Genomic DNA, 8930 nt, shown 5'->3' on the forward strand with positions numbered 1-8930 from the left:
CACCACGAACACGGGCACAACCAAGCTTTTCTCCTGTCACCTTCCTTGTGATTGTCAGCCAGAGTGATGACCTGGAACAGTGATCGGTTTGTACCCAAGCTAAAATTCCCATCTCAGTCTGACCCATAACTTATGGGAAAATCAATTTGTCATTGTCATGGAGGACAGTGACAGGTTCTGGTGTCAGAGCAGCACCTGGATATCACTGTCAAGTTCAGTTGTCAGAGGATGTGGAGGACAGTGACAGGTTCAAGTGTGTGAGGAGGGGTCTAGAGGTCACTGACAGGTTCAGATGTCACAGCAGCAGCTGGAGGTCACCAGCAGATTCAGCTGTGTCAGAGAACTTTCCCTTGCAAAGGCTCCAAACCTTCTGACATTCTGTGACATTCTGTGACATTCTGTGACATTCTGTGACATTCTGTGCCTGTGTCCATCCCCCCAGGAGCAGCTGAGTCCCCAGTCCATGGGAAAGGTAGAATTGGTTCAACCCACACTCCAACAGAATTGGTCAGGTTTGGGGTTGCACCTGTAAACCCTATGGAATATCATTCCACTCCAAGGACAGAACTAGGGAGTGTGGAAGGAGGATGAAGCTCAGGGAAGCACCACCATCCCAAGTGAAATGGGTGGGAGGAGGAAGAGGAGGAGTAGTCTCTGTCAGCACCAGGTGTAGATGATGCAGTTGCCATAAGTTGTGCAAATCTGGCTCTACCTGTCCCAGCTGGAGCTGAGGCAGCCCTGGATGGAACAGGGCCGGGAGGGAGCAGGAGGCACCACATTCCCAGGCAGCTCATCCAGGTCATGGGGCTGGGTGGGAGCAGCTTTTTTGTTCAGGGGAGCGGGGTCGGCATCCAACAGGGGCCAAGTCCAGCAGGAAAAGTGCTCAAATGTCAGCTCAATCTGTCCAAGCAAAGCGGGGGTGAATAATAATTAGATGAAGGGCCCACATTTTTCTGCACAGCCACAGGTGATGCTCTGGGACACAGGTTCCTCTGGATCCTGGCACAAGTACCCCTGGAAACTGGCAGTGGGTTCACTCACAAGGAACCCAAGGCAGGGTCCAAAGAGCAGGAAAGGAGGTGATAGAGTATCCAGGATTAAACATCAGGAGCCCAGCGTGGAAAGCAAAGGGAAGAGCTCCCCTTAGTTAAATTTCTTTGGAAGTTGCACAGCTTTAGGTACCTTTGTCAATGTATTTGCCCACAGGAGTTTTAAACCTCCTCCCAAGCCCAGATACTCTGTGGCGGTCACTGCTTCCATGAGCTGCTGATTTTGGTCTCTCTTGAGGAGGTCAGAGGATTTTCTGGTGTGTATTTGACCTGGTTTTTTAGACCAGTCGAGTTGGAGATGAGAGAACTGAGGGTGTTGCTTTTGAAGTGCAGAGAAGGGACCAAATTTTTAACCCAATTTTAACCTTGTTTAACCTCTCTGTTCCTCAATTCCTTCTCCTGAATGTCCCATCCTCAAGATCCCAAAGGATTCCAGCTGCTCAGGAGAAGTGTGCCAGGTAAACCCCAGTCTGGAGGATGAAGAGGGAGGTCACCTCCCAGGTGATAAACCAGTGCTTCTCACAAAAGCAAATATTTCCTGCTCCTCAGCTGTCCAGTGTCATCCCCCTGCAAGCCCAAACTGGGGGAGTCTTCTCCATGTTTGCACAGTGACCCACCCAGGGGAAGAAAACATGGTGGCTCCCAAGGCCCTCCCACTATAAACAGGATTAGTTACAATTAAAAACTCATTACAGCCCTAATTACAGCCAATAAAATGCCACTTGGGTTAATTTCCCAAGGAGGTCATAAAACACGGCACCAATTCGGTTTCTTCCCATGTTCTAATGCAAAAGAGGGGGAGCTCAGCCCATGCCCTGATCCCAGTGGAGCAATGACATTTCCCTGCCCTCCAGCCCTCACCTGGCTGCATCATGCTGTCAGGGGCTTCTGGAGAGTGAGAAAGTTCCCCCAGGCCTCATTTTCTCTAGGCTGACCCCCCCCCCAGCTCCCTCAGCTGCTCCTCAGTTCTCCAGACCCTTCTCCTTGGGCTTCAGCCCTTCCCCAGCTCTATTCCTATCTCTAGACATGCTCCAGCCCCTCAATGTCTTTCTTGGCATCCCTGGACAGGGAGAGCAGCTCTCACAGTGCCCCACAGAATGGCAAAGGGGATCCCAACCCTTTCATCCCAGTGCGATGCACTTGAGCAATTTCCTTCAACTCCCTTTTCTCATGAGTGCAGCAGATGGGAATGATAAACCCTGGCGTCTCTTGGCTCCTCTCCAGGAAAAACTCAGGGAACTCAGAAAAATCTTGTGGTTTTTGGCAGGATGACATCAGCACCTTTGGCTTCCTGGGCTTCAACAGGCTAGAGATCTCTGTCACCTTCCCGAGGATGTCCAGGACTCTCCTGGGCTTTAAAGCACTTGGGTCCACAGCTGTCCCTGGACTGTTCCCTGGGATGAGGAAGAAGGAGATGATTTCAGACTCTTCCCTGGGATAAAGGAGAGGGCCATGACTTTTTGTTCTTTCCCATCCCAACCTATGAATTTTACAATCAGAAATGTTATTTTTGACTCAAACAGGACGATAAGACACATTGCAGCCTGGTGTAAACATCATTCAGAAGTCGGAAAGGTGAACTGGAAGGAAATTCAGGGGTAAATAAGAAAAACAGCAGGAAAGTAACACTGGTTCAAATATTATTTTGCTCATTTAGATGACAAGGACTTGACAATATTGATTTCCATTTCCATATTTTATCTGCACCAGATCGGTCATAGAATCATGGAATGGTTGAAAGTTGGAAAGGAACTTAAATCCCATCTGGTCCCACCTCCCATAACACACACTGCAGAGAAGCCAGGGCTGATTCACCTCTCGCTCCTCCCAGAGCTACAGAATAATCCAGTCAAGCATTAATTAAATAAAATTGATTTGGTTGCAATGGGATGTAATTTGGAGAGGGCTAATGACTAATCTGGCTGGGCAACCTGGAGCTCTGATGGCAGGTTCTGGGCTCTGGCTTATTCTTTCATGCTGACTTTTTTTTTTCCTTTGTGAGTAATTTGTGTCCACTCAGAGTTGTGAGACCTTCCCACCGCTCACGGATGAGGAGCTGGTGTAAGAGCCCAGCCAGACAGGCAGAGGGTGCTGCTCATCCTTGTGCCAGCCCCGGGGAGGATTTATCCTCCTCACCCTGGCTCCAACCACCCACTGGAGACTCCTCCATGGCAGGAGTTGGAATGAGATGATCACAGAATGTGGCAAGGGATCCTAAAATCCATCCAGTTCCACTCCTGCCATGGGCAGGGACACCTTCCATTAGACCAGGTTGCTCCAAGCTCCAGCCTACCCAAACCCCAAATGAGAATAATGAATCCTAGTTCTCAGGGTGATGCTTAAGGAAACACCTTGATATTCCCACAAAATCATCTAAATCAGCTCAACATAGGATCGTGGAAGGGTTTGGGTTGGGCAGGATCTTAAAGTTCATCCTATTCCACCCTGTGCTATGGGCAGGAGCACCTTCCACTATCCAAGCCTGGCCTTGGACACTTACAGCAATGGGGCAATCTCAAGGAAATCCATTTCAGTGCCTCACCACTCTCACAGGGAGGAATTCCTTCCCAACATCCTATCTAATTCTCCTCTTTCCCTCTTTTTTTGAAGCCATCACCTCTTGCCCCATTACTCCCTTTCCAAGTTCCTCTCCAGCTCTCCTGGAGCCCCTTGGAAGGGGTTCAAAATTCTCCTTTCACTTGTCTGCAGGTGAACACCCCCAGCTCTCCCAGCCTGGCCCCAGAGGGGCTCCAGCCCTGGAGCAGCTCCGTGGCCTCCTCTGGCCTCTCTGCAGCAGCTCCTCATCCTCCCTGTGCGGGACCCCAGGACTGGAGCAGCTCTGCAGGTGGGGTCTCACCTGAGCTGGGCAGAACACCCCTTCCCCTGCTGCTCCTGTTGGGGGCTCAGCCCAGGCTCAGGGGTCTCTGGGCTGGGGCAGGTCCAGCTCTCAGCCACCAGCACCCCCAAGTCTTTCTCCCAGGGCTACTCTCAATTATTTTACTGTTCAATCTGTATTTGTCCTGCAATCACCCTGATCCAGGACAAACCTGTGTTTCCCCGCCCATGGGGAGCATTGAAGGATGAGACAACACAAAAACATTTTCATCTCTCTGCAGTTTATTGGTTCTGAAGGAGCCTGGGGCCAGGGCACTGGCAGGAAGCAGCTGATTCACAACAGAGGGGGTAACAGGGCCACACACTCCAGGCGGGAAGGAGAAAAGAGAAAAGGATCCATGAAACATTAAAGCTGCCAAATTGCTCCACCTAGGGAAGGTGGACAACTCCAGAGACCTGTTTCTCACTCCTAAATCTGACTATGGGACATCAACTCCTTCCTTCTCTTCATGTGGGCTCCTGACACAGCTGGAGCAGGATGCAGGGGACCCATGGGGGCGTGGGGGAAACGCGGGCCTTAAAAAGTGACAGGAAAGAGCAGTTTTGCACAGACTCCTCCTCAGCTGGTGCAGCAGCCCCGGGGAGCTCTGCAGTGCCGGGGACTCATGAGGGAGATGTTTCACCCCAGTGGGGCTCAGTGAGGGCCACGCTGGGCCAGAGGGATGTGTCTTGTTTTCAATCTCACTTTGGGGAGATTTCCCCCACAAACTGTTTCCTCCTGAATACCGAGGGGGATGGAAGGGACTGTGCTGCTGGTGGGAGGAAGAGGAAGGTGCTGCTTTCCCTGGGAGGACGGAGGTGAGGGCTCAGTATTTAACCCCAGAGGATTTGACCGTTGTGGTGGTGACACATCTCCGCACTGAGGAGGAGCCCCCCCCGGCCATGAAGTTGCCACCTGCAGTGCTACAGATCCTCCCACTCCCAGAGGAGAAGCCACCACTGAGGATTCCTCCTCCCACACCGCAGCTGCCGCCAATGACGCTCCCACCGCCAACCGTGCACACTCCTCCTCCACCCAGGCCATTGCTGGCTCCAAAGCTGCCAGATCTGCCTCCACACACGGTAGTTCTGCCCACCACAGCTGAAAGAGAGGGAGAGGCTCATTGAGCACCAGGCAACATCCTGGGAGTCTTCACAAAACCAAAGATAAAGGTAATTCTGCACAGAAAACAATGTGTGAATACTTACAGACATTCACGTTGGACGGGTTCTCTAAGCAGAGCCTGTGTAGGGAAAGGAATATCAGCTGTAAATCTATATGCAGTGGAAGCAAAACTTTTCCCCAAATATTCCTTTTATATCCTGTTTCATATAAGATAAATCAAGCCCCCTGAGAGGTATATCCGGTGGAGGACTATGTTTCTGTTTTGGGCTTCAAAGTTTGGAGGAAGAAAGGAAAGTAATCAGATTTCAACATTAAATGTGTGGTAAGGGGTGATCAAAGATGAATCTGACCCAAAGAGGGGACAGAACCCTGGCCCAGCCAATGGGGGGAGGTCTCACCTGTTCTCCTCCCCCTCCAGCAATTTCCTATACATGGCGATCTCAACATCCAGCGCAATCTTGATGTTCAACAGCTCCTGGTACTCCTTCAGCAGGCGAGCCAGCTCCTCCTTGTCCTTGTTCAGGGCACATTCCAGCTCTTCTAGCTTCCTCCTGGCATCCTTGATGGCCATCTCCCCCCTCTCTTCAGCCTCAGCGATGGCTGACTGCAGATGATGGTTCTGTGGAGAAGAAAATAAATTTCTTTATTCCCTCTGCCCACCCTCTACTGGAGCATCCTCATGGCACAAACTGGATGGGAAACAGGAGGAACCCATGAGACACTGGTCAACCCCCACCTGCTTCTTCACGTTCTCAATCTCTGTCCGCAGCCTCTGGACATTCCTGGACAGCTCCTGGATCTCAATCTTGGTGTTGCGGAGGCTGTCCCCATGCCGGCCAGCTGTGTTCTGGAGCTCTTCATACTGCAGGCATAGGGACAAAGACGTCCATCAGTGACACAACTGACCAAAATCTCAGGGGATTCCCATGCTCCAGGTACCTCGAGCCCTTCCCAACTCACCCGGCTCTGGTACCAGGCCTCGGCCTCAGCCCGACTGTTCTGAGCAATCTGCTCATAGTGGCGCCGGACCTCCTCGATGATGCTGTCCAGGTCCAGGTGCCGGTTGTTGTCCATGGACACCACCACGGACAGATCCCGACTGATCGTCTGCATCTGAGACAGCTCCTGCAACCAAGACATGAGTCAGAGACACCATCTCAAGCCTAAATCCACCCAGGCACCCAATCCAACCTTGATGTTTCGCCTCCTCATTGCAAGTCCAGCCCCTCAGAGAAGAGAGAGCTCCTACCTCCTCATAGATGCACCTCAGGAAGTTGATTTCGTCAGTCAGAGCTCCCACCTTGGCTTCCAGCTCAACTTTGGTCATGTAGGCACAGTCCACATCCTAAAAGGAAGGATCTCAGAATTGGACCACGGCTTTCTCTCATCACACAAGAACTGTTGGCTCTTCCCATTGGGATCTGCCCATCTTGGAGCTGAGTCCTTCCCATGTCTTTTCCTCCTGTCCCCTCTCACCCCACCCCTGCTGGTGTCTTCAGACTCACCTTCTTGAGCACCACAAACTCATTCTCAGCAGCCGTGCGACGGTTGATCTCCTCCTCATACCTGTGGTGGGGGCAGGACAAGGTGAGAGTCTGAGACCCCTGCTCACTCCACCTGAGGGGTTTCCGCACCAGCTCCTCTGTCCCTGTCTGTCCCCGCACTCACTTGGTTTTGAACTCCTCCACATACTGCCGCATGTTCTGCAGCTCTGACTCCAGCTGGCCCCGCTGTCCCAGCAGAGACTCCAGCCTCCTCCGCAGGTTCTGGATGTAATTCTCAAAGATCACATCCAGGTTCTTCCTGGGCCCGGATGGCCCTTGCTGCTGGAGCAGCTCCCACTTGGTGGAGAGCACCTTGTTCTGCTGCTCCAGGAATCGGACCTACAGCCAGCAAAGGGTGTGTGAAACATTTACCAGAGAGACATCCCAGTGCTCAGACCTCCCGGGTGCTTTGGAAGGCCGTGGGAAATATTCCCCAAAACCTTAACACGATCACTGCTTTCAAGGGGAAAATTCTTCCCTTTTTTCTCCTTCTTTCCCCCACTAACCTTAAATTCCTCCTCTTTTCTCCTGTATTTCTGCTCTTTTTTTGTTGGTTAGTTTTTTTGGAGGCAGGGTGTAGCTATTGAAATGCTTCCATTCCGATCTTACAAATTATTTCCAATACCAGTTGGATTTTTGACATTAATTTTCCGGAGCATCAGATCCTTTTTTACCTTCCAGTTAATGAAATGCCATTGGTCTCCATATTCAAGAACATTTCACTTATCAGACACAGAAATTATTCCGTATACATGTCATATATTTAAAAAACATGGAGCACACTTATAACCAATATTCTCCTAGTTCAGATAATTTAAAGGGAACTCATCTGCACTTAACCTGAAATAAGAAATGGTTGGGAATTTTTTTAAATTTCATTCCTAGATTTTAATTTCCTTGAGCAAAAATTATCCCTGAAAAAGAAACACTTTGGTCACTGAGTATAGCCCCATCACTTTGGCCTGTCTGGACTGGAGAGAAAACCAATGTGCATCCACCAAACCTGGAGAAAGTTGTTCAGTTTCTCTGTGGATACTAAATTTTGACATTTCCTCAGGAGGAAACCAGATGGAACCCAATGGAAACAATCACAACCCAACACTGAGCTGAGAAGGACAAAATTTCCCTCTCCAGAGCAAAAGAAATGTCTGCAGTTTTCCCATTCCCAAACAAGTCCAGCTCCAAACTCTCACCTTGTCGATGAAGGAGGCAAACTGGTTGTTTAGAGTCTTGATCTGCTCCTTCTCCTGGCACTTCACTTGCTGGATCTGAGGGTCAATGTCAACGTGGACTGGCCGCAGGAGGGTTGGGTCCACCTGCACTGGCTGGATGCCTCCAGGGAACCCAGGGCCACCTCTGACAGGGCCACCAAAGCCGCCCATTCCTCCACCAATGACACCTCCTCCAATGCCACCAAATCCTCCTGGAAATCCTCCACCAAAGCCACCAATTCTACATCCATAGCCACTGCCGTAAGAGCTGCCCATGGAAATCCTTGTGCTGCCCCCCAGGTTGTGGAGGCTCCGGCTGCTGAATCCTCCACAGCGTCCGCTGCCACCTCCAATCCCCCTGGATGTGGAGAATGAGCTGTAGCTGATCCTGCTCCGGCCACCGCCTCCAAAGCCACCACCAACAGCAGAGCAGGAGCTGAATCCCCTTTTGCTCCCAACTCCGAAGCTCCTGCAGACAGACTGACGAGACATGGTTGATTCTCCTCAAAAGATCCAAAACTGGGGAAGAAGGAGAGATCGACAGAGCTGAGCTGGTGCTGAGGGCAGAGAGAAGTGCTCAGAGTCTTCTCTGGCTTCACAGCTCCAAGCATTCCCTTTTATCTGCTCCTGGAGGTGGGCTGGGACAGCTTGGGCGTGAAGAGGAAACAAATTTACTGTCTTCATCAGCTTGGTGCGGTTAACAGATTTTTGCCAAATTGGTGACTCCACCCAGAAATCCGCTTCGCCGTGCAGAAGGAAAAGCAGGAGCACCAAGGCAGGTCTCTGTGAGTAAATGGACTCCCATATCTTTATTTCATCTGGAAAAATATGTTTTACAGTGATGTTGTCATGTTCTTTCCTCCTCCCACTTCCCTGCCTGCTCTTAACAACTCCACAGATGTCTGACTCCAGATTTTTTGCCTGACACTCCACACCAGCCAAGGATTTTGGTGAAACCCAGATGGAATGAGGCTTTCACAATTCCCTCAAGCACACCCCAAATCTTCTTGTTAAGCAGAAAATTCACGATGGCTTTCCAAGTGGAAAAATGCCACATCATTAATATTTAACTGGGGTCAGCATTTCTGTTTTCTCTGGAAAGGAGCTGCTTAGTTCTTTCCTAAGA

At 50.7% G+C, this 8930-nt stretch overlaps 1 protein-coding gene across 1 annotated transcript; it reads right to left on the reverse strand.

The window, feature by feature from the left end:
• Nucleotides 1-4148: 4148 nt before the first annotated feature.
• Nucleotides 4149-8620, reverse strand: LOC106863512 (keratin, type II cytoskeletal 6A-like). The gene is made up of 9 exons (XM_014892986.2): nucleotides 7787-8620; nucleotides 6718-6932; nucleotides 6555-6615; nucleotides 6299-6394; nucleotides 6010-6174; nucleotides 5786-5911; nucleotides 5448-5668; nucleotides 5133-5167; nucleotides 4149-5025 (listed from the first exon to the last, which is right to left on the reverse strand). Exons 1-9 carry the CDS (start codon nucleotides 8294-8296, stop codon nucleotides 4751-4753), a joined length of 1704 nt encoding a protein of 567 aa, XP_014748472.1. The 5' UTR covers nucleotides 8297-8620; the 3' UTR covers nucleotides 4149-4750.
• Nucleotides 8621-8930: the final 310 nt, after the last annotated feature.

This window comes from Sturnus vulgaris, chromosome 30, assembly GCF_052056855.1.
Source record: "Sturnus vulgaris isolate bStuVul1 chromosome 30, bStuVul1.hap1, whole genome shotgun sequence".
Lineage (NCBI taxonomy): Eukaryota > Metazoa > Chordata > Aves > Passeriformes > Sturnidae > Sturnus > Sturnus vulgaris.

What these genes read in the sequence shown, in the direction of transcription:
- LOC106863512 (XM_014892986.2), bottom strand. Translation starts at nt 8,296, where the DNA reads ATGTCTCGTCAGTCTGTCTGCAGGAGCTTCGGAGTTGGGAGCAAAAGG. An exon ending in AGTTTGTGGTGCTCAAGAAG is followed by an intron (nt 6,395 to 6,554) that starts GTGAGTCTGAAG and finishes CCTTCCTTTTAG; the next exon opens with GATGTGGACTGTGCCTACAT. An exon ending in CCCGTCCAACGTGAATGTCT is followed by an intron (nt 5,026 to 5,132) that starts GTAAGTATTCAC and finishes CCTCTCTTTCAG; the next exon opens with CTGTGGTGGGCAGAACTACC.